At 43.7% G+C, this 26,124-nt stretch overlaps 1 protein-coding gene across 2 annotated transcripts in view; it reads left to right on the top strand.

Annotated features, from left to right (window-relative positions):
* Positions 1–26,124, top strand: part of CPQ (carboxypeptidase Q) — a 256,553-nt gene that overhangs the window by 19,239 nt on the left and 211,190 nt on the right. For both annotated transcript variants that reach the window (XM_075920338.2, XM_006123927.5), the window contains one exon: positions 4,172–4,627. In XM_075920338.2, the coding sequence (XP_075776453.2) occupies positions 4,201–4,627 (427 nt within the window). In that variant the 5' untranslated portion in view covers positions 4,172–4,200. The remainder of the gene's footprint in view (positions 1–4,171; positions 4,628–26,124) is intronic.

The raw sequence follows: 26,124 nt of genomic DNA, 5'->3' as shown, positions 1-26,124 counted from the left end.
TGGTTTTCTATGTAAACTGTGCAGTAGGGGGGTCCAGGCATCCTGGTGATACTTGATGAAGCAGCAGAGTTACTGCTCCAGGACATAGTCGGCACACTCTGTCTGTTGGTCTGAGAGCAGTACATGAGAAAAACTGCCAAGAATCCCAAAAATGTCTCCCCAAAACAGGGAGGTAAATTGTGATCCTATATCTAAGGTTGAGCTGGTAGATAGACAAAAAACCTCACATTTCCAGAAGAGATGGGCTATTTGCTGGGCAGGAGGCATGGAATGACAAGGAAGAAAGTCAGCCATCTTTGTGAGCAGGTCAACAGCCATCAGAATGACTGAGTAGTCTATTTTTTTAGATCTCCCTAGTTTATCATCGTACCTTTGTTTTTCTGTAGCGAAGAGTCTGCAAGTCTGTTCTAACATTGTGTTCAAATTCCCTGTTGAAAGCATGTATTTGATGAGCACTGGCTTTGCATTTTAATGTTTCGTTTTGCAGCCTACATTCTCACAAAGTGCTGATTTTTTTGTTTTCAAATGATTGATTAAATATGCTGAGTAATCATTAAGTCCTATTACTGTTAATCTCTCGCTGGTACAGTTGTTTTCATTTGCTAAATCTGATTAATATCTGACTAGTGGAATATGTAAGGATCAGCACGTTATTTTCCCAGCCGATTCACTGAAATGCTGAATTTCACTTTCTGTGGCCTGAGACAACAGATGCTCTGTTCTCCATCTGCCCAAGGAGCAGAGTGCTTGCTGTACTGTAGTATAGCAGGGTATGATGTTACTTTGTCAAGTAGTGAGTGATTCCTACAATGTACTAACAGCTGACCTCATCCTACAGGGCATATAATCCAGGAGAGCATTATAAGCCTCACTGCCATCTTTGCACCATTGAACAAATTTGGGTACAATCACAGTTGTTATGCTCCTTCCACAGGGAAGAAGCAGGGTGGTGAGCTAGATCTCTTCCATGCATGGAATTGCTGGGTATGTGATGGGGAGGATGCTGCATCTGCAAAAGCCTTTAGCTGCATATGTGCTCCTCTTGTGTATTGGAAACCTACAAGAGGAATTCTGTGCCTAAATACAATTCCTCATGGAGCTCCCCTTGGGGTGGAATCAGTACTCAGAGTGCAGGTGAGCCCTGTAGCATCAATTTCCTAGTGAAGGATGCATTTCTGAGTTAAGGGGTTCGGTTTTTTTCAGCCCCCAAAAAAGATGAAAATTTGTGTCTAGATCACTTGCAAACACTATTTAAAAACAAAACAAAACCTGTGTTTATAATACAAAGACTCCTAACTGCATTTGTTTTGTTCAGGAGATTTGCAAACACTAACTCCCCATCCTAAAACTCTCAAATCTTTGATGCTAACTCTAGTAAACCCTTCTCTTACCACTTATGACAAGACTCAAATTAGCTCCTTTACTCAATTTTGGGGGTGATAAGCTTGGCAAAAATCAGAAGAAAGTGAACAAGGTAGTCTTGAGAAAATTACTAATGTCTCTACAAGAGAGTAGCTAGGAGCATGAAATTAACCAGTCCAAGGGGAAGGAACATGGGGAAAACACACTGCTTAGCAAAAAACACACACCAGTTTCCTGGCTGCTGGTTAACCATATAATAAACAGCCACTACATCTAGAACTCTGCCTTTACAGTTCCCTCTTGAATGTTCTCACCTAATCCTCAACATTCTCTGTTCCTTCATTCTGTGCCTCTAAGGCCTTTGCACTGTGAACATCCCAGGGTGATTATAGATTCACTTCTGGATTTCAATTTAAAAGTCTAGCAATTGGGTCTCCCAAAAGTTATTTGGGGTGACCTTTTTGATTTCCTTTACTGAAAGGTCCACCGGCTATGCTACTTTTCCATATGTTTAGGTACACATGTGCTTTCCTTATGCTTTCACACACATGCTTTCATAGGCAGGATGAACATGTGTCCCAAGTTTAAAAACAAGCAGACCTTAGTGTTTACTAGCCTACTGCTGAAATCATTGTTCCAGCTCCTGCCAAAATGCAGGGCTCTTGTACATTTCAAAAGCAGGGAGCACAGGGCCAGCAGGAGACTGGTTGAGTCCCCCTCTTGCCCTGTGGTCCTACAGTGCTTCTGCTTTTGAAATGCAGCAAGAGTCCCGCTCTTGCTACATTTCAAAGGCAGAAGCATTGCCAGTTCCCCACTGTACCACCTTCCCCCCAGAGATAGTGCCGGCTCTTGCTCCCCCCTTGCTGCTCTCTCTGATAGAGGCAGCAAGGGATGAGGGGGAGAAAGTGAGATCCCTAACCTGAAGTCTCCCTCCATGTGTGGTGGCTCTTTGGTGACTCTGCCCTCCAGCAGAAACACACAGTCTCTGTGTGAAATAAAGCAAACCCCTTCTGGGGTACAAGTCCAACAGGGGCCACTCTCTGTAATGTTTTTCTCTGTCCTCACTTTGGCATATAGCAGGGCCCCAGAGCTCCTGCCATGGAGGCAACATCTTTATTCTCTTAGGGCCTGTAGTTCAGTTCAGTTCAGTTCCCTGCTCTGGGGCGCCTCACTCTGTGGGGTTAGGAAGGATCTGGACTCACGTTTACTCCATGTCTCAGCCACAGACCCTGTAGTCTGCAACATCTGTTTCAATAACTACATTGCTGCTATAATTCCTTGGGCCACTTTGGCCCCAGCACCTTCTTAACTATTATCTCAGAGCCTTATCCTAGTGGAATCCCAGCAACCAGCCCAGAGCACCATTTACTCTCTCCCACTTCTGGCATGGAACTGCTCTTGCTCTGGCCCAGCATCACTTATTATACTCACCAGCTGGCCCCTGATTGGCTGCTTTCCACATGGTGGCTTTAGGCAGCTCAGAGGACCTCTCTGCTGCCTTCTTCTGGGGCAGGAAGTGGCAGGACCCAAGACCTTCAGCAGGGGGCCTCAGGGGTTATTCCACCTCATCATAAACTCAATTTAAATTCAGAGGAAAGTGTAACAATTCTATCCTATTAAGTGTAAGAATAAAGAGTTTTACATATTCTACCTTCCAATTCTTTTCTAACAATAAACACGGCTAAGAAACTTACAAGCCTTCCATGCTTCTAGAAGTTCCTGGGTCAGTTTACTTGTATTTTAGACCATCTTTTTTAAAGAGGTTAACATCTTAATGGAGATAAAGCCAGCTGAGAACTTCTAAAGCAGAGACAATGAAGAAATGTGTTGTCTTTTAGAGCATATAGCTTTACCAGAGATACATATAGACACCTGAAACACATGTCAAGCCAGTGCAAATATCTGGACTCAGACGTAGAGATATTACATTGTGAACTATCTGGTCATCCTCTAAGTATTATTTGACTGGCAGGCTAAAAAATGCCAATATTCAAAATGCTAATCAGAGGAGAAGTAATGTTTTGGTAATTTGTAATCATTCTTCAGACTACAATATGAGATTACAGGAATTGTGGGTACTGCATAGTGCATGCCAGATATTATTCCACAGTAGAAGTTATGGGCTTTGTGGGCTGAGAAGCCTTGAACCAGTCATTTAGGGCTTGCTTTTCAGAGGTGGTGAGCACCCTCCACTCCCATTGACATGAGAAACTCTGGTCCCAAGTGATTCACTAGGAAGTCTGCTTCTTAGTTTAACTGCACATCTGTGTGATGGGGGAATGATTTCTTATCTCATGGTGGCATTGGGTTTTATTTAATATTTATAAATTGCTTTGAAATCTTGGTATTAAAAGTGTTGTTTAAAGTGTATATTATTGATTGACCAGTCTGAAGCAGTTTTATTCAATGAGTTTCAGAAGACATTTTGTCCAGATCTGTTGTGTGCTGTTGGTAATGATTCAGCACGTTATCCAGTGTTGGGTTAGCAGCGTGGGGAGGTGGACTATCCTGCTTTTGGTGGAGGAGGCCTTGGCAAACCTCCCATAGACTTGAATGGAAACAACATATTTAAAGAAACGTTACACCAGTGAAATGCTTTTGAACAGCAGTACCACTTGTGTCCAGTTGCTTAATTAACTTTTTTGCATTGGTCTTCAATAATTCTGTCTCTAAATTGAGTTTATTTCTCTGCCACTTGCATTTGTTCTGATCAGATGTATTTTTATCTTAGCCTGCCTGCCAATACAAATTACAAGAGTATTGTTGATAGCTGAATGATTTATAATTGTGTTTTTTCCCTCTCCAACAGGCCATCCGAGTAAAGGAAAAGGAGGGAAAATGAAATTCCTATTCTTAATAGCTTTCATCCATGTCTTACCACAATGCACAGGGAAACCTTTAGGCAGGGATGACTGCCACCAACAACCATCTGAAGAAATTAAAAGAGAAATAGCTGGGTATTCTGATATTGCCAAGGCTATTATCAACCTAGCTGTTTATGGCAAAGCCCAGAACAGATCCTATGAAAGATTGGCACGTTTTGTTGACACCACTGGACCTAGACTCAGCGGCTCAAAAAATCTAGAGTTGGCCATCAAATACATGTTTAATGCCCTATTGGAGGATAGGTTGGAAAATGTCAACTTGGAGCCTGTAAAAGTGCCTCACTGGGAGAGGGGAGAAGAGTCTGCTGTGATGCTGGCACCAAGGAACCACAGCATTGCTATTTTAGGACTTGGAAGCAGTGTTGCAACTCCTCCAGAAGGTAACACGTTATACTGCCCATTATCTTCATTATCTGTTACTTTTACAAACAAAATCTATAATGGCACCAAAACACCCCCTCCCACACCTCAACGTCCTGTCCTAGCCCTGAGCCAAACTCTCCTACAGCCAAACTCTCTCCCAGAGCCTGCACCCCCCCAACTCAGAGCCCCTTCCTCACCCAGTTGCCTCATCTTCTGTCTCAACCCAGAGCCAAAACTCCCTCCTATGCTCCAACCCTCTGAGCCAGCCCTGAGCCCCCCTCCTCACCCCAAATCCTTCCCAGAGCCCACACCCCCACTTTGAACCCTCTGACCCAGGCTAGAGTTTGCTCCTGTACCCTAACTCCCTCCCACAGCTTGCACCCCCAGCCCAGAGCCCACTCCTATACTCTAAACCTTTTCTCCCCTGTCCCACCCTAGATTCTGCACCCCTAGTCAGTGTCCTCATCCCTCCTGCACCCCAACTCCCTGTGCCAGCTTGGAGTCCTCTCTTGCATCCTGAGCCCCTCATTTTTGGCCCCACACTGGAGTCTAAGGGAAGCTCTGAGTCTGAGCCCCCCATGGGGACGTGAGTGGCCCACAACTGACTTTTAGGGAGTGGGGGTTAGTGGGGTAGAGGCCTGCACAGATATAAAACTAGTATCCTTATCTGTATCTGCAAAAATAGTCCACAGATATCAGCATCTACATCCTCAGATGTGGATACCCATAGATATAAGGTGAATATCCACATTTTGGCAGAGTTCCAGATACAAATTTATATCTGCCCCCATACCTGCAAAAATGAGCCATGGATATCCATGGATGTCAAGTGTTCATTCACAAATTTGCATGGCTTTTCTGATAGGAAAAAGAAGTGCACTCTTGCTCTAAAAGAATATCCTAAATCATGTCAGTAGAAAGGCCAGTCTTCTTCTGCCATTAAATTGCTGTGATCCAGAGAACACTGTCTTGTTGGAACTTTCTGTGTGAGGTGTTACTTCAGGAGTTTGCACTGTATTTAACAGGAGTTGGCAAAGCTCCTTAAGTTTGGCGTATTTGTGCATGGAAACCGTAGCCTGATCTCAAAAGAAGCTATCCCTTTCTGTGCCAGTCAGCTTGAGTTTTGCCATGATCGCCAATTAAAAGTGATTATTCTATATCGCTGACTGATTCAGTACATTGTTAGGGGTACATATGCATAGTGGTTGGGTAGAGTCTACTATCCACTATTATTGTACTTCGTTTAACAATAAACCTGCCAAGGCGCCTTCAATCCCTTATCTAATTTTGTTGTCTTTGGGGGCTCTTTTGAAACTGCTGTGTTAACTGCGCACAGTCAATGCAGCAAACAGGAGCAAATGCAGAAACGGACACAGATGACTGGTTATCATCATTGACGGAGCAGAAAATCTGTCAGGACACTATGCCAGTAAACCCAGACTGCCACACTGGTAATTTAGAGAAGCTGGGACTTCCTCAAATTCACTAAACTTTGGGGCTTCAAGTGAACTCAGCTTTCTAATCCAGAGTAAGTTATGGCACAGTATTGTCCAGGGAGTACTATCGTACACAATAGGGATGTTAGATATCGGGCAATTGAATAGTTGTGTGCATGAAATCTTAGTGGTTACACGACTATTTGTACCAGAGGTAGTAGCATGAGGTGGCATGGGGAGCTGGTTTAAAATCAAGTTCCCTATGCAGACCAGCTGCCTGCATCCCCAAGCTGTATCAAAGGCAGCACTTTGGGGTAGCAGCAGCCCCTGTCCATGGGGGGTCCAAGCTCCCCACGGACAGAGGCTCTGTCCATTGGGAGCGCGGACTCCCAGCAGAGAGGGGCTGCTGCCATGGATCAGCCTGTGCAGGCAGCAGGCCCAGGCTTGCCATGGACGGAGTCTGCTCTGTGGGATGCGGAGCAGTCTCTGTTCAGGGGTGCTTAGGCCACCGCAGAGGTTGCTTCGCAGCAGCCTCCCTTACCCCCAGTCTCCCACTGCTGTCTCTTATAGAGGAAGCAGCAAGGGGGGCAGGCAGCTCCTGCTTCCCCCTCCCCCTGGCTGCTGCTGCTGATACAGTCAGCAAGTGGGGGGGAGGAATGTGTGCAGTCGACAAGATTAACCGATAAGCATAGTCTTATCGGTTAATTGTATAGTTGATTACATGTTGATATTCCTAATACAGAACAATCTTATTTTCATAATGCTTTATGCTATTCAATATTCGGCAGCTTCTTCTCCTCGTGTGGGGTCCCAGCTCCCCGCTGGAATCTCCTTCAAACAGGGACTGCTGGATCTGGCACAAGCTGGGACTAAGCAAGCTTGGCTCGCGCTGGGTCCGGGACCTACGCCTTCTGCGGCTCTGCAGTTTAACTGTAGTAGGAGCCAGGCTGCTTCCTGCCTGCCCGGCTCTTACTACATTTAAACTGCAGAGCTGCAGCAGAGGTAGCTCCTGGACTCGGTGTGAGCCGGGACTGAGCGCTGTCTCTTATCAGCTTATCGTATAGTCAATAAAAATTCTATCAACTACACAATTAGTGAAATACCTGCTTCTTAACATCCCAATTATCCTCCGTGAAAATAATCTTGTTCTCGATCTGATCAGTAAAGTTTAACACAGCCTAATTTTATTGATTAATCTGTAAACTCATCTTGTCAAGGGGGGGGGGGTTGAGCATGTTTGTGTGCACGTGCACTGCATGCCTTATACATGATGAGCACTACTAAAATGCACATTGAAAAGGAATTTTATTTTGTTTGAGAAATTTTATATTACAGCATACAAGTAAGGGACCCAAGGCAAATAGGAAATATAAAATGTAAACAGAATCAGTGTCATGATTTGGTGACAAGACATCTTGTTGTTATACATTTGTCAGGTTTTGGAGGGGAAAGGGAGATGAAGCAATAGGATTGGTAGATGCCCACTTTTTGGTTAGGGCTGTAAAACCCTTGCTAATCAGTTAACTGGTTAAACCTTAGATTTATCAGATAGAGGCAGCAAAGCGGGGAAAAAAGGTAGTACTTCAAAGCGTCAGTGCTGCACAGCTGATCCTGGGATCAGCTGTGTGGTGCTGCCACTTTGAAATGCTGAGGCAGCGTTCAAAGGGCAGTGCCTCACAGCTGATCCCTGGGTCAGCTGTACGACTCTACTCCTTTGAAACGCCACCTTGGTGTTTCAAAGTGGCAGCACTGTGCAGAGCCTGGGGAGAGCTGGGGACTCCCCAGCTGATCCCGGGCTTCTCGTGGCATTTCCAAGGATCCTGGGATTAGCTGGAGAGTCCCCAGCTGACCCTGGGCTCTGCATGGCATTTCAAATCGGCAGTGCAGCATGGAGCCCGGGGTCAGTGGGAGACTCTGATTCCCCTGCTGACCCCGGGCTCCATGAGGGTGCTTCCGCTTTGAAATGCACAAGAACCCCCCCCTCCCTCTCCCGGAGACCCTTGTACATTTCAAAGCTGGTCTGTGTGCACCCCAGAGTCAGCAGGACTTCTCGCTGGCCCTGGGCTGCCGGCGGAGTTCCGCATTCCTCCTTTGAAATGAACAAGAGCCCCAGTGGGGCTTGTACATTTCAAAGGAAGAATGTGGAAGTTCCTGTCAACTAATCCAGTAGTTGATAGAAATTCCATTGACTACTCGACTAGTAAATTAACTGCCAGTTAACATCCTTAATCCCCAGCCTAAAGCCCACACCCCCAGTCAGAGTCCTTACCCCCTGCTGCCAACCTGTGCCAGCTCATGCTCAGTTGTGGCCACCTCCTACCTGCAGTTCATGGACAGTAAGTCAGTGGGCTCCACATCTGGCTGCAGCTCCTGATCCAGACCCCTGAGCAGAGGGAGTCCAGCTTGGGTTGAAGTAGAGCAGTGAGACATGGAGCGAGGGGATAGAAGACTGAGGAGGGGGCAGAGTCTGTGGCAAGAGGTGGGGTGGAGGGAAACTGTTTTTCAGAAACTAGAAAATTGGCAACCCTACAATAGAGGTAAATTTGTGCCTAAAATGAAAAACAAATAAGAAACATTAGAAAAATTATAGCCTTTTAATATTTGTAAGTTCAGTGTTTGTAAAATGTATTTATAGTGAATGTTAAACCCATTCATTAGGTGTTTAGTTTTTTTCACCCATTTCAGTTTCTAGCCAAGCTACTTACAGTGAAAATGAAAAAAATGTTCCCACTGTCAATCAAGGGCCATTGATGACCAGTTCAGTAAGAACACTAGTCTATGCACAGTTTGTTTTCCTTAGTTATTTAGTTAGTTACACTTGCCTTGTCTTACTCCTCTAGTTTGTTTGTTTTTTTTTCAGGGAGAGACCAAATTTGCACCTTCTTAAATGGACTCCGCCTCTAATCAGGTTCTTTTCTTTCCTTTGACTTCACATGCATTGACTGTTGAAATATAATTTCTACAGGCTGTAATCTGGCTCCCAGCCAAGAGGACTGTTTTTGTCAGGGGGGAGGTTGGCTTGGCAGCAAAGTCACATGGCCTGGGTTTGTGCAGTATGGGGAAGCTGGCGAGGGTGTCACCTACAAAGAGAAATAGTTATAAAGAAGGAGGGTGTGGTCTTTCTCGGGTCATTGGCCTTTTCCTTTCTAGCTGAAAATCAGAGAGAAGCAACCTTGCACATAGGAGCCTGAATTAGATGTGGGCACAAAGGAGCTGTCTGTTTTCTTGTGCCCTGATGGTCTCAGGACTTCCCATAAAGAATCAGAGTAGTCAGGGGCAAAGGAAGCAGGCTGATATAGGGAGAAAGACTCCAGCAAATGTGTTTAGACTTGACCAGAGTGTGGAAGTGTGTGTCATGTGTTTCCTTGGAAAATTACCTAGTCAGACTGGTATCCCAGTACCAGTGTTACGGTCACATGTCCTCCTAGGACCAACCACTGCTTAGACTTAACTTGTAAATATCTTTCTTTGTTTTTTACGTTGATCACCCAGTCATTAAGGCTTCCAGACACATTTAAAACTCTGAACAAATTTATACTTCATATTTCTAACTTTACATACAACAATGATACATACACCAAAACAATATATACAGATCCAGTAGATTGTAATATAAAAACTGATCGGTTACATGAGGTATTGATAAGCCAATTTCATGAAGTATGAGAAGCAACCATCACAGGGAGTATCCAGCTGACTTCAGCTATTATTATGTCCTAGCAAGGTGAGTCTTTCTGTTTGGGCTCTGATTCTGCAGAAGACTATGCAGAATTGCTAGGTATTACTGAGCTCCTGACCCTCACTGTTTCTGACAGCTGAGGAAGTACACAATTTAGGAGGTGCCTGGAAGGGAAAGTCCCACTGCCAAAGGACTCAGAAGCCAACAAGAGGATTTAGAAATTGTGATGCTCAGAGAGAGAGAGATGCCTCCAGAACAAGCTCCTTAGGTTTCAAACTTGGGATGGAAAATATATTGTCAGGTCTGGTCTACACTACAGAGTTAAGTAGATACAAGGCAGTTTACATCAACCTAATAGTGCAAGAGTCTGTGTAACCACACACCTACGGGGTATGGTTCACTGTCCCATGTAGTGGCACTTAGACCACTTACAGAGAGAGAGAATGAATTTGTTCAACAGCCTTAACTGGGAGCGAGCTGGCTTTTTAGCTTAAGCAGTAGAAGCTCATGTACTAAGCTCCAGAGGTCCCAGGTTTGGTTCCATCTGTCAGTATTACATCTGCACTTAAATTTCACTCCTGCTGACCTAACTGCGGGATTGGTATAGCTGTAGTGAGGTCGATGCATTGTCAGTGTAGACACTATGTTGCTCATGTCAACAGTAATTGTCTTTCAGGAGCCACCCCGCAGTGCCCCATGCTGACAGAACAAACACTTGATGCAAACACTTCTGATAAAGATGTGCACTGCCACACAAGGAGCAAAGTGTGAACTTGCACAAGTGATGTAATTGTGCAGTAGCTGTATACCAATGTAAGTTAGGTCAACTTAATTATATAACATACAAATGATTTCAAACAGTTTTCTGAGATGGTGCTCATCATTTCTGATGTTTGGGCAGTTAATTTCCTAGACTTGTTCCCTGTCTCCCAGATATTGCTGTTTGCTGTGTCCTAATTCCCAGAAAACAAGGAAGGAAGGAGCTACTGTAAAACATATGTGAAGTATTCAAATTAGTCCACTCAGAGCATCATTGGCATTATTGATTTTTCATTTCATCCAAGAAGTTGTGGGACTGAATCACCGTTTGCTTGAAATACTGTAACTGAACATCTGAGTCTTCTAGTATTGAATTGTTGTTGGCTCACAGGAATATGCATTTTAAGGATAACACAAATGTCATGCTTAGTTTCTGTCTAGAAGAGTGATCACTATAAACATACAAATTCAACTATTAGAACTTCCCAATCAGTTTAATGTTGATTTTTTCCAAACTTTTACAGAATATCTTCTCTGAAAAGTCTTTTTGGGGGGGAGGAGGGAAGGAATGCATAGAGCAATTCATTTGTTGTTGGAGCATCCCCAGTGTTTTGCTCTGCTGAGGAATGACAACTTTCACTTTGGACCTGATGTACCTTGTCAAGGAAGCAAAAGGCAGAGCCTTTTTGTCCAAGAAAGATGATGCAAGGATCAGACCACTTTTGAACTGCAAGCACCATATTTTTTACACTCTTTCTGTATGAGTAATATAAAAAATATAGCTATACTTATTGCTATCCTGCTTCAGGTTGTACTAACTGGGATAAGTATTATGCCAAGATGCCATGTTTCCAAATTCAGTCGAATGGATGAATGCAAGTAAAGGTAAAGAAAGCTAGACAGTTTTAGGAAAGAACAAATATATTTTCATTTTGTGTATGCCCAAGATTTTAAAATGTTTTGCTCAAATGAAATAATTCTCTTTTGAGTAAAGAGGAGAAAATTTCAGCCCCAAAGGTAAATTTTTTAGCAGTTATTAGGAGTTTAAAATCAAAATTGTTTTACAGTCTTAAATTGTCCTTTCAGTTTTTTTAAAATTGGTTTTATAAAGGGTTTTTTTTAAGCTCCACAGTCAGGATGTGATAGTGTACACATTGAAATGGTTAACCGATGAGGCTAGGCTTATCGGTTAATCTTCACAGTTACTGCTGTATCAGAGGCAGCAGTGAGGGGAGAGAGCGGGCAGGGACCAATGCTTGTGGGAAGCCAACTTTTAAGCAGTCTCCCTATGAGCACTGGCTTCCGGGGAGCCACCTACCTCCCCATGCTGCTGTTTCTGATGCAGAGGCAGCAGGGCAGGAGGAGTGGACAGTACACACAGGGAGTCAGCTTCAATGCTAGCTCTATGTGAGCTTCGGCTCCTGCCTGCTACCCCATGCTGCTGCATCTGAATCAGAGGCTGCAGCATGGGGTGGGCTAGGTGGCTCTGCAGGAGCCTGTGCTCATGGGAAACTGTCATAAAAGCCATTTCTCCAAATGCATCAGCTCCTGCAGAGCCACCTCCCCACCATGTGTTAATGTATAACCATTGAAAATTTCAGCAGTTACACATTTACCCAAAAAATTGCTTTTTAACAGCTAGGCTCCAGTTAGTCAGTTTCTTCCTTGTCAAAACAATAGGAACAATAAAATTGACTAGACATAATGTAGAAAATAGGCTGCCTGGAAAAAATACAGAAACTTGTATTTTGTAAGGTTCTTTCAATTTTATTAATAGTGATGTATTTATAACCATAGTAAGTCCCAACTTTCAGAGAGAAATGTTTCTTTCCAAGTTAACATAATTCCTTTTAACTATAGAAGGTGCTTTACCTCCTTTGAGAAATTGGTATTGCTGACATTTGTCTGCAGGGCTTGGTTTCAAGGAAAGGCTGGCTCAGTAATAGAGGTTCATCAGAGACCTAGTTCTCACTTTTCCTGGATCTAGCCATAAACTCATGGCTCTCATGTCTGCATTAGTGAGGCCAAAACACATCCCTATGAGTCTCCTAAAGAGGTCAGCACGGGTTGAAATACTCAGCATCTCATAGGGCTGGGTTCAGAGCTAGCATTTTAAACTGAATACTAAAAAGCACTAACAAACTAGAGGTTTACCATATTTAGGCATTGACCTGATCTTATTTCCAATGCTGCAAATTGGCAAAACGTACAGATTTTATATAGAGACTGTTGATTTCCAGTAGTACTGATTATATCCCAAAATCTTTGAGGGAAAATAGATATAATTGCTGCTTTGGTGATCCTATAATTGAGTAAAAATAGTAGCTTAGCAGATGTTCTACCAAGAAGCTATTAGAAAACTAATATTTGTGTGTGTTTTAAAATGAATTTTATTTTTCCTGTTAGGTATCTTACTCTGTCATCTCATTTTACAGGGACCAGTGGAATAAGCCCCCAAATATAGCGTAACTTAAAACAGTTCCTAAAGGCCTCCCCAAGCTGGGAGGGCAGGGCGCCTGGCCCTGGAGCAGCACGTCCGTGGCTGGTGACGCTGAGCCTGGCGGGTCAGGTCGCGGCCATGGTGGATGCTCCTGGCAGCTGGCTCACTGGAGCAAAATTCAGGGGCTCAGCGGGCGCTGGGGCTCAGTCACGGCAGGGCCCCATCCCCCGAGTGGGGAGCCCTGCGGAGGCTGCCCCAAGCTAGGAGCCCCGCGCCCGGCTGCTTGGAGCCTGTGCCTGGCCCCGGGGCGCTGGGAGCTCTGTGTGGGCAGCCCCAAGAGTGCTTCCTGGAGGGTGGTCTGGGGCGGACACGGCTGGTGAGGCTGAGCCTGGCGGCCTCTTCTTTGCCTTCGTGAGTGTGCCCCCCCTGGCTGGCCACCCTTCCTCCCGTGCGCCCTCCCTGCAACTCCACCTCCCCCCTCACCTGTGTTCTCTCCCCCACAGCTCCCCTGCCTGTGAACCCTCCTTGCCCGGCTGTCCCCCGCCTCTGCCCACTGTCCCGTGTTCCCCTGCCCACTGTCCCGTGACCCCCTCCCCCTCCCGCCCTCTCTTCTCCTTCCCCGGCTCGGCCTCTACCCAGCAACCCCACCTCCTGGCCCACTGCAACCCTGCTGGGACCTGGTCTCCTCTTCTCCCCCGCCTCCCACCTGGATCCCCATCTCCTGCCTGGCTCTCTAAACAATCCCCCATCTCCCTACTCTCTGGGCCCCGAATCCTCCCCCCCCCCCCACCTGCCCAGGAACCCAGCCCCCTTGTGCTGTGTCCTGACCACCTCACCCCTGCCTGGGACCCAGGTGATTCTCCCTCTCCCTTTGTCTGAGTAAGGGGAACTCAGGTGTTCCCAGTGCCCGTGTTCCCAAGTCCCTTCCTGTCTGGGGCAGAAGAGCTTTATTAAAATTGGAATTGTGATCCCATTTAAATAGGCTTTGTTTTAAATAATATACCTTTAAAATTAAATTAAAAATTGTTATGGCCTAAATTTATCATAACCTATTTAAATAACTTCTGAATTAAATTTAAAAAATTAAATAGAACATGTCTCCTGTCGACTTTTAAAGAAATTCTATCAGTGTAATAGAATAAAAATGTGAAAATTAAGACTCTAATTACATGTAAGTTACACAATTATTTGGGCATTTTTTTAGTTTGTAGCTGTACTGAGTGTATTCTCCTGGTTAGTAAATAGAAGCACCAAATTTGGCAAAAAGGTTATATTTAGTTGTAAATCAACATGTTTTAAAGGTTGCTAATCAATAAGACTCAACTATCCTTTAGGAAAATATTTTAAAAGTATAACTTAAATGATTAATTGCTCATTTAAACCTAGGTTTTCTGCTTGCTGGTTTAAATCATGATTAAAATTAGAGATTTAAATCAAAGCTATTTAAATCAATCCACATTGCTTCAGAGGCTGTTTGGTCCGTCCCTGAAGGACCAATGGAATAGGCCCTAGGCTAGTGGGGTTTTGTTGTCTGGTGCTTGTCTTGTTCTGGACAGTTGAGCTGGGGAGTTGAAACAAAAGTTCTCTTAATTCCTTTGAACTGTCTTATTGTATAGTGAGGCTGATTCTTGTCTATGGATACCAAGAGCTGGACAGCTTATATGTTGGGGTTGGAGTCTGAGTGATTATAAGGCTTCTAATAATAAAATCCCTTTGCAGAGTGAGGAGTGGGGCCGGGACGCCAGCACTAGGTGATGTGAACAGCTGCATGCTTTGGAAGTCTTTAATGGACTTGCTGTGGATGAACCTTTCCTCCCATTGTCCTCACGTGGGGAGTCCCTGGCACTCTCCTAGGAGATGAAAATGCCCCAGGGTTTGGGCTCCCCCTGAAGCGCGTGCCCCACCCCCAGGAAGATGCACAAGCTGCATTTGTGCGCGCACCCCCAGCAAGCTGTGCAAGCTGCATTTGCATGAGCACCCTCCCTGGACAAAAAGGGGGGGGAGCGGTAGCCAAAAATTTTTTTGCTTGGGGTGGCAAAAAACCTAGAGCCGGCCCTGAAAGGGAGGAATGTTTTCTGATTATTTTTTGTTCCAAAAAACTGAAATCTAAAGCGAGGAAAGCATAACATTTTATCAGAAACCAGTTGTGACTATTTAAAAACAAACACTGTTGACAAAAAAGTATTGGCTCTGATTCTATTGAAGTCAGTGGCAGTTTTGCCACCTATTTTAGTGCGAATAGCCTTATTTCTAAAATAGTGTTGCTATTACAGCTGAATACAATATTGTTTAAGCAAAAACAAATTGGCTGTTTAATATCAAGCTTCATAAGCAATTCAGAAAAGTATTGATTTTTTTCTAAAGAAAGGGACCAAATGGGTGATCAACATGTAAAATTCTGAAAATAGATTACACTAGCAAGGGCCCTTCATACATCTTACTGCACTTCACCAGGATAGTCTAATTTTGCCCAACTAAATTCACACATAGGTATTAAATTAACAGATTTGTATTATTTAAAGGTGTAAATGTTATGGATTTTTTTGGTCAAGCTTCAAGGGAAAGTACTGGTTTTCTACTGAATTTTTCTACTGAATTTTTCCATGTATCTTCCAAAATTTTAATAAAATGTAATCTATTCAAAACCATCTGAAGGTTTAGAACTCAAATAAAAGCGTGATTAGCAGTGAATTAAATATTGAATAGAGCACAGCGCACAAAGTGAGCACAGCGCACAAAGTGAGGTATTTAAATCTTTAAAATCAATATCCAGATGTCACGTTTATTTTGTCTGGCCATGTGGACACACAACTGGAAAGTACTATATGAGCTTATTGGTACCACTCCAGATTTATCTTGTAATACAGAGTGTCCCCTCTATAAGTCGCCCAGGAATACATTGGTTCTGCACTAATGTCGTTGGCGCTTATAGGAACTGATGCGTTATATATCCTTCCATTCCCTGCTCTTAAGTCGCATGTGCAAGCAAAAAAAAAATGCAAATGGAAATCAGCTGTGAGGAAACAAATTCCCCACTTTAAGTCATTTCACTATACATCCACATTTTTTGGAACTTTTCTTGGATGTGTAGTGGGGATGCCCTGTACAGTATTTCAGTGGTACACCAGGTTCAGTGTTTTAACAATTAAACAATTGTATTTCTCCAATGTAATTTGATTCTATTTTTTCTAAATATGATTTTTGTAGTTCCCCTTTAGTATGTGATTACAGAAATGATCCACAAATAGATACCACAAATGATGTCAGAGAACTCTCTGGTCTGAATATAGACTTGGAAAATTTTACATTTATGTCTAACAAACTGTCATTCTGTAGACATATGCTCAAGCTTGAGTAGTAGAGGCCTGAAGTTTTGGTGCTTACAATTCCTAATTCAATCCTTACAGTTGTCCAAATAGCTTTATATAGTCATCCTCTGCTACAAAATCCAACCAAGATGAGATTTAAGGTTCTGTAAGCATCAGACATGTAGAACAAGCTTGTTGAAGACTGTGGTGTAGTTTCCCAATGTAAATAACTCCATTTTTCCTTTGGCTCACTTGATGCAGAGCCTTGTGTTTGCAGCCAGGTTCAAGACCCACTAAAACTGTGCTGGCTGTACTTACATAGCACAATTCTCTGCATTTGCTTAAACCAAACTGCTACAATAATATCTAGTATTTATTGGAAGATGTACACAGTAGTCTTTTATAATGCAGTCTTTTGTAATTTTTGGGTTTTATCATCTTTTTTCTTTTTGTTAATGAAATGTACAGTATATTTAGTTTGTGAGCTATGCATCATTATAGCCAAATAGCCTCATATCCACTTGGATACCCTTGCTATGTAATTTTATTTTTATGAAGTAATTCTTCTTGCTGTTCCAAGCGGTAAGTGAAATCATATTTTCCAAAAGCATCTTCTCATTTTACAGAATCTCTGATAAAAGCCTTCTGCTTCACTGCATTTTCCTTCTTTGGTCTGCACTTCCTTCTTCCCTCCATTTGTATTTATCCTTAATGTGCATTAGTTTGTGTTGGCTCAGAAGAGTTGTTTCTGAGGATTAATTATAAGTATCACTAATTATATTGTAATACATAGTAATAGTTTTTGGAAGGATAAAATCTAGTATGTGAAACTTTTTTTTTCTTCTTCCAGCAGTTTGACAGGCTTAATTTGCCTGATTTCTTTGGAAGCCTGAAACCCAGGCCAGGTTTGCTGAAAGACTCTTTGAGTTCTGTGGGACTCTTTGGCACAGCTGAGCTGATTTCTCCTTTCCATTGGAAAGTAACAATGGAAGAAGTGAAAAAGTATCGAATTTCAGCTCTTAATCACACACATTTCTGTCCTTTTATGTCTAAGACATGAGATGTGTATAGTGCTGAAAAAGAAGGTACCTGAACAGTAGAGCTCAAGGCTTAGTAGAAGCAGAGACTTTTTCCCTAACCAGTTTAGGAAACTCCTTGGACTAAGCCCATTCGAGTGACTCACCTCCTAAACTCCTCCCTGTTTGAGGTAACCATGGACCTTTGGAGAACTGTAGCAGAGAAGCTCTCTTCTGCTTGGTTAGGATACAGGGGCACTGACTTTCCTGGTTCCTGGGAGGTACTTAACCTCCCACTCTGTCCCAAACCCTGCCCCTCTTCTGCCCTTCCTCCAAGTCACTGCCTCTTTGTGCCCTTTCTTGCCCCCTCCAGTGCCTCTTCCCTCCCCTCCAGCACCTCCTGAATGTTACTGAACAGCTAATTGCAGTGGATGACAGATGCTAGGAGGGAGGGGAAGAGGCTAACAGAGCCTACTAGCAGGCTGGGTGGGGACAGGGAGGAGCAGATAGTTGCTGAGCACCTACTATTTTTTCCCCTGTGGGTGCTCTAGCTACGGAGTCAGCAGCTATGTTCTGATGTATTCAGAAATAGAAATTCTCTCCTGCTCTTTCTGTGCAGCAAGCCACACAGGAAAGTACCTCTTCTATTACTTTTTTTATTTACATAACAACAGCATCCAAAGACACCAGTTGGGATTGGGACCCCATTGTACTAGCACTGTGCAAACACACAGGAAGACATCCCTGCACTGAAGAGTTTAAAATCTGAACAGATAAGACATGGGTGAGGGAAAGCAATGCTATATACAGGGGTATGTCTAACAGGTTCTTGGCAAACATCCGCTCTTCAGGAGGGGGATGATAAATGAGATGTTAGGAGCACTGGATTTGAGGAAAGAGAAGGGAAGGAGTACATTGATAGGGTGGAAATGAAGGTAGACTGGGAGGCTTCACAACCTCTATCCCTTGCCTTGCCTTGCCTTGCCTTGCCTTGCTGCTTCTGTCATTGTTCACTCTGCTGTGAGGGAGTCTTTAGCTTCTGATGGCTATCTCTGGCCAAGGTGAATGAGGGCCCTGTTCTTCCTCTTGTCAGCCCTCTACAGCTGCGGTGGAGTGTGTGCTTCAGCTTTGTGTCTTTTGCTCTGGCCCTGGAGTAGGTGGGGGTTCTGAGTCCAGGAGCTAGATCTCATTGATTTGTGTATCACTGTTTCAGGTGATCCAGGTTTACCTTTATTTATTACGTGATGAAAGTGAAACTGTAATGGATGGAAAAGTTTAATGCAGCCTTGACTAATGGAGTTTCCTACTTTCTTATACCTAGGCCTAGAAGTATGGCATATGTTAGGAGTAAAAATTGCTAAATAAATAATTCGACACACCAGACAATGAGATTTTACATGTCTAGATCAGCAGAATTTGTAAAAGAAATCTTAATCCCAGATTACAGGTCATACCTCTCTAATCTGGCACAGTCTAATCTAGCTACATCTGTGGTCTGGCATGATTTTAGTTAGCTGGATGTTCACTTTTCCTGAGTGTGGCCAAGTTTCCAGTGGTCCCATAAAGTTTGTTTATAGCCCCTAGTCCTGGCTGCAATGTCCCTCTAATTTTTTTTCAATCCATGTGCTGAATAAATGTTATGTGCACTGAGACATACATAGATGCACACCACCAGAAGAAACACATGCTGCCAGATAATCAGCTGGGCAGCATTTGACTCTCTTGTGGGTGGCCACCCAAGCAGTCAGCTTACAGGGAACACTGCCTGACTGTCATTGTCCTGTGCTGTTATTTAGCTCTAATTTACCTCTAAATGTTTTCTGAGAGCCCAATAAGCAATGAAAGTGTTGTTAATGCTGCTAAACAATATTGATCTCCTGTGGTTCAGAAAATTCTCTGGTTCGACACCGATCAAGTACCAAGGTGGCCAGACTAGAGAGGTTCAACCTGTATTATAGTTTGAAATAGATGATGTTGTGGGTTGTTTGCAGGTTTGAATAGTTCACATATTGGTAGCCAAAAGGTTATCATAATGATGGTTGTGTTTGCTTTCTATAAGGAAATTTCCAAAGGCCTGTCCTTGTTCAAGCCATTGACAAAATGCACAGTGAAAATACTATAGTTTGGGTCCTGAGTAATTAGGAAATTAATAGCCCAAACAATTTAAGAGACATACATTACATTTCAATTCAGTACTGCTACCCTCTTACTTCAATACATAATTAGATTGACTGTAACTGACTTTTAAATCTGTACATCTGTAAGAATTGGTATGTTTTTATTATAAATACTCTAATGGGAGCTGAAGCAAATTAAAACAATAAATCCCTGACAGTTTTGATTCTTTGCACACTGTAAAGTCAACTTTGTCTTGCCAGGGAGTTTCTCTTGGAATCAATAATCTGCTGGAACTGAGAGAATATCTATCTAATTCAGAAGATGCCATCAGGCTGCCTAGAGATTTGTGAATTCTTGAATTCCCATAATTGAGAGTAAACATCCCTTATATTATTACTGTAATCTGAAACTCATTTTGATGATACAAACAGCTGTCCAGTTTGAGGGAGTAAGTGTTGAGCTTTACAATGATTTAATTGGTTAAAGTATTTTAACTCTAGGGTGAGTAAATTGTCTTTTGGGGTAACTGCACGTGTCGATCTGAAGTGATCTGCTTCCAGTGTCTCATCTGGCAGGCCAGTGCAGAAGATGAATCTCCAGAAAGAGAGAATTTTCATGACAGCTATTAGACATGTGGTGTTATGACAGCTTTGCAGAAATCAGATTTACAGCCTTTACATAGCTGGGAACGAACACTAAACAATGATTTAAGATTTTTCTAATGTTTAGTCTGCTGTCGCTACCTGCATGCTGAGACAAACTTCTGTATTAGCCAGGCTTTTAGTATTAGTTATGAACGTGCATTTGTGCAATGGAATCTTTTGTATGCAGGTGGCCCCCACACTTACGACCTAATTGGTTCTTGGAGAATTGTCATAAATTAAAATATTATTTCCCATAGGCACAATGTTATAAATGGCGGTTCCGTTCCTGGAAACCCATTTCATATCCTAAAAATACAACCAGGCAGGGCGCTACTGTAACAGAGCCAGTCACAGCTCCCAGCCCCATCCTTTGCGATTCCCATCAGGCCACGTGGCAGGAGAAACAGCTGCCCACTTTGCCTCCTGGGAGTTGTAGTCCCCAGTGTACTGGGCTTGAGAGGCCATGCTTGGTCGGAGCAGGGCAGTCACTAGGGACAGGCTACACAAATGTCCCAGGCCTGCAGCGGTGCTGATCAGGACCCAGGGCAAGGTCCTGGCCTGACAGGGCGCCAGTTCAAATGCTGCCCACTGCTGGCTGGTACTGATGTGTGGAGTTTGCGTCATATGCCATTGTAAATGCGGGAGGTCATAAATTGGGTGGTTATAAGTCAGGGGTTCCCTGTATATTAAATTGGCCTGCAGCGGAAGATTACTTTCAGTCTGTTTATTTTTCACAGTTTTCTGCTTTCTTCATCCCTCCCACCACTCCAATGATCTGGTTTTAATTATTATTTCATGTGAAAAAATGGCAGGAACCACACAAGGTTGAGTGGATTTGGTTGGTTACTAGCTCATCCCAATAGTTACCTCTCAGCCCTATGACGTATTTAATTTGCCTCACTGTGGTTCGCGAGTGGAAGCTTACTAAGGCTTTGTCTACACTGTGCAGAATTTAGCAATACAACAGTGTTGCTAAAAGTTGGGCATTTAGCCCAATAACCAGTTTATTGGCATTTTTGCTGACAAAATACTTCCATCCCCTGTGACTGGGGTTTGCATTGTTGACTCTCGCCAACGAGCCATTTACACCGCCACTTGCCGCAGCAAAACTAAGTGAAAAGGCTTGCCCACGCTAGCTATAATCTAGCTAGAATAGGGAATAGTACTGGTGAAGATGTGGTGATACAGGCTTCTACACTGGTTACTAATATCACCCAGAGCGAGGCATGCGTAAAGGGCATTTTCCCCTGTGTTCTCTCAAAGGGTACGTCTAGACTACAGGCTTTTGTCGACAGAAGTTTTGTCGACAGATACTGTCGACAAAGCTTCTGTCGACAAAGAGCGTCTAGACTACATTCAGTTCTGTCGACAAAGCAAGCTGCTTTGTCGACATGGCAGTGTAGACGCAAAGGACAGTTTGGATGCAATAACGCCTTCTGTCGACAGAACTCTGTCGACAAAAGGCATTATTTTTCGTAAAATGAGGTTTACCAGTGTCGACAAAACTGCTGAGTTCTGTCGACGTTATGTCGACAGAACTCAGCGGTAGTGTAGACGCAGGTTTAGTTTTGTTGACAAAAGTCCACTTTTGTCGACAAATCCCTGTAGTCTAGACACACCCAAACTGAGTAGTGTTGTGATCTGACACAAGCCTGAGTGGTGCTGCAAGACAAAGGCAAGATTGCAGTGCTGCTCATTCACATTTGTCCCGATTTGTCCCTCCATCATGAGGGTGGGCTGGCAGGGCGAAATCTGAGTTGCTGCACTCAGCCTGGGTGCCAGGTTGCAGTGCCTGAAGCAGGGAGCTGGATCTTTGGCATAGTAGCTGTCGCTGTGGGGTAAGGGCAAGCAGGCTTGTTTTTCAATCCCTGGTGCCACGGAGTCTCTCTTCATTAGTAGATTTGTTTGTTTCCCTGGAGTGTGGTTGAACGTAGTTTCACAATTTTGCCTTAGGTCCCCCAAAACTTCTGTAATCCTGGGGAGCTAGTGACATAAGTATGTACATAGGGTCCCCAAAAGTCTTCTACTGGGGCTGCTAACCCATTCTGAAGCCTGTGCTGCCACCTCTTCACTATTGCCTTCAGTCCTAATTCGATAAATGTAGTGTGGGCCATGTTACAATCCCACCTTCGCTTTGTGTATAGACATGTGCTGTGTAACACCCAGTATCTAATATGGGGTATGTGGTCAGCCTCATCCAGAGTAAGTATGTCTCTTTTCTCAGCCTCTCAGTACCAGCTATTCCCTTTTCATTACTGGTCTCTGGAAATGTCACTCACATTTCTTCACCCCTATATGGTTCTTAGTTTATCTGCCCTCTATAGTTTTTGCTCCCTGTGGCTGGTCTGCACTTATGCATAGTGCAACTTGCAGCTGACTTTTGTGACAGGCAATGGTAGGAGTAAGCAATAGATTGAAGAATGGCTTTCTAAATTACCCCCCCCCCCCCAAATAGTAGTGAGACGTTGAGATTTGGGGGCGGAGGAACTTTTTATTAGCAAAGAATGCAAAGCTTCAGCAAGATATAATATGAGGCAGTGCCCCATTTTTGGGGGAGCAACCCAGATTTTGTCCTCTTTGGATTATCTTCTTTGGAGTGAACTACTTGGTCTTTGGACTCATTTTTACTGTCACAGCTGAATGAAATCCTATTGCCTCTTTTAAGTGAAACACTCCTATTATCTTTTTAATTGGTGTGACTGATAAGCTATAGAGTATCAGAGGAGTAGCCCTGTAGTGTGACCTACATATGCTAATGAGATACTGAATTAGTCAGAAGCTACCCAGGAGTGAAGTTGGGCTCTAATGTGTAAAGTACTGTAATTGATACTTCACATATATCATGCTGCCATTAAGCTAAACACGCAGAGAGGATCTTTGTTGGTTTTTTGTTGTTGTTGTTGTTTTTTGGGGGGTTTTTTTGGTCAGGAGCTAAATAAAGCAAACCTATTTGGGAACAATCAAAAGTGGGATTTTTAGGCTAGAGAATTAAGTTCATAGTTCAGCATCCGCTTTCTTAGGAGTTAAGATTTCACAGTACAAAGCTCATTGATGCCTAGCTTCTTTGAGCCTCCTCCATAAAGGTAATTCGGCATGAATTTTCTTTAGGCGCTAGAGATAGCAAGTGCCTTTCCTTAAAAAGTAAATAACTCTGGTGTTTCTGTTCATGAATGCAGAATGGCAATGCCAAGAACAGTTACATTCCTTGCTTTCCTTGATGAGCAATCACTAGTACGTTTCATGTCATTCTGATGCTTGGTATGGTATCTAAGTGGAGTACTAGGTGAATTAGATGGTGTCATTTTCTCTCATCTGTTACAAAAGCTAATATGAAGTGCAGATTGCAGTACCAGCCTGCTGTGACCTTGATTTTTCTAGTGGAAAATGAAATTTTGCAGATACTTGGCTTTATTTCCAGTGGCATGGTTCCAGACTCCAGAATGATCCTGTCATTGGGACATTCCTTGGGTATACAGTTAAACATGTTCATTAGAAGCAGCTGGAGCCTATCAGTACACTTCACATATAAGCCACTATAACTTCAGTAAAATTTGACGGTAATACTTTGATTTGGCCTGCTGTAGCCCTTTCTGTAAAGCTGGAAGTTTGAACAGCTATCCAATTAAAATTTTCACACATTTCACATGGGGTAGTTCTGCAGCTAAAGTTCGTAGGTTTTTTTTCTACATCAGTAGTTGCCTGCTGCATTCTTACAACTGTGTATTTTAAGAAACAGACTTTTTTTTTTAATGTGAAATATTCTCTTTCATGTGTGGAAGGCAATTTATACTGTTTTGATGTTTAAAAATTAAAAAAGAACATAAAATGAGCATTTAATTTGGATAAGTTGATGCTGAGAGAGAGAGTCTAATAATGGGTATTGGTGCGCATCAGATAATAGCATTAGGAATTCTTGAGCATATACAATTAACTTAAAAGCTTTTCTAAATAACATTTTAATAATGTTTTATAGTGAGCTATTTAAGATTTGTAAGGATACCCAGTTTCTTTTTAATTTTACAGTAACTTGCAGAACAAACCAAGCTGGCCAAGCATTTGTTATTACTTTCAGTTTTTACTGATGTGTTTTTGTGGCTTCTCAGTCTAACGTGCAGCACTAAAACCAGACATCCATACTGCTTCTATATTTAGCAGCAAAGTCTGGCCCTGGCTGTTAAACATTTTCCACTTACTGCTGTAACCATTCCACAGGATTGAATCTTAAGCATTGTGGTCATTTTGTGAATGGTTTCTTAAAAGCCATGAAATCCAGTTAAGCTTGGTAGAATTCAATTTTTTTTATATAAATTTGATGGATAACATGTTTATTTCAAGCAATTTTTTTTAGATTTTGATCTTTCTTTTCCAGTTTGCATAGTTGCAGGAAATTATGCAAGGGGCAGACTGTTATTTAATGCACATCAGATAATAGCATTGGGCGTCAAAAAAAATTAAACCTTTATAAAAACTATTCTGAACACCAATTTATAAAAACTATTCTGAACACCAATTTTCAACATTTCCTGTCAAAATATACAAAATAAATGTCTTTAAACAAGGGGGGCTGGGGATGAGAGGCTTGGGGTGTAGGATGGTGCTTTGGGGTGAGACTGAGGGGTTTGAAGGATGGGAGGGGGATCAGGTTTGGGACAGTAGCTGAGGTAGGGGGCGAGCTCAGAGGTGCATATTTTGGGTATGTCTAAACTGCACGGCTCTTTCGAAAGACGCTCATTTGAAAAAGCGTCTTTCAAAAAAGAGCGTCTAGCCTACAATATGCAGATCGGAAAATCGATCCGCTTTTTCAAAAAAGAGCATCCTGACTGCTGGACACTCTTTCAAAAGAAAAAGCCACCCGGAACCGCTTCTGCCAGGGCATGGGGGCAGCATTTCCTTCTGGGTGCTGCTGCCTGCCCTTTGCAGAGACGCGTGGTTAAAGGGACACCCCTGAACACCCGTTGCTCTGCTCCTGCAGCTGCCTTTGCTGTCCCTCTAAGAGGTAAGCAAGGCATTGCAGTGCTTGTTTGGAGTGCCCAGCTTCCTGGGACACCCCAGCAGGTTTTCTGTTTGGAGGTTTTTCTGATTTAGACCCCTTTTTGTGGCATGGAGCCAGAGCTGCCCCTGGGCAGGCAATGGCCCCACGCCATCATACTGCAAGTTTTGCTACATCTGCATGACACAGTCATGAGGCTACTTCCCCATCTGGACCCAGACCAGAGGTATGAAGGGTTCGCCCATCATGCAGCCCCACTGCCCTTGCCTCCGAACTTCTTTGTGAACAGGCGTTTTTGGAGGCTTGACACCAGCTCTGACTGATGGGACTGGCTCGTTATGGAGCTCTGGGATGACCAGGAGTGGCTCCACAACTTCCGGATGCAGAAGGCCACTTTCCAGGAGCTGTTTACCTGGCTCGCCCCGGCTCTGCAATGGCAGGACACCCACCTGCGGCCCGCCATCCCCCTGGAAAAGAGGGTCGCTATTGCCTTCTGGAAGCTGGCTACCCCTGACAGCTACTGCTCCGTGGGACACCAATTTGGAGTGGGCAGGGCTACTGTTGGGTCCATCCTGATGGAGGTAAGTCATTGTTGGGGAACAGTCACTGTTTGGGGGGGGGAAAGGGAGACTGTCAGGAAAATGGGAGAGGGAGGGCGCTCCTCCACTCACCCTGAGCTGCACGGGGGTGGAGGGGGCGGAGGAGCACTGAGGAGGGGATTCCCGGGGTGTTTGAGAGGGAAGGTGGGTGGTGGGTTCTCCTCCTAAGAGATAAGGCACCCCTTCTAAAAGTTTGCTGCCCGTCTCTTTCTGCAGGTGGTGAGGGCCATCAATTCTGAGCTGCTGAACAGGCTCATCCGTCTAGCAGACCTGGACAGCATCATGGCCGGCTTTGTTGCCCTTGGGTTCCCGAATTGTGGAGGAGCACTCGATGGGACACACATTCCAATCCGTGCACCGCCCCGTCGAGCAGCCCAATTCGTTAACAGAAAGGGCTACTTTTCAGTGGTCCTCCAGGCCCTGGTTGACCATCGTGGCCAGTTTACTGACATTTGTGTTGGGTGGTCAGGGCGGGCACATGATGCCTGCATCTTCAGGAACTCGTACCTCTACCGGAGGCTTCAG

This window comes from Pelodiscus sinensis, chromosome 2, assembly GCF_052426305.1.
Source record: "Pelodiscus sinensis isolate ZL-2025 chromosome 2, ASM5242630v1, whole genome shotgun sequence".
Lineage (NCBI taxonomy): Eukaryota > Metazoa > Chordata > Testudines > Trionychidae > Pelodiscus > Pelodiscus sinensis.
The sequence above is the reverse complement of the archived record's forward strand: the minus strand, read 5'-3'. Positions and strand labels throughout refer to the sequence as shown.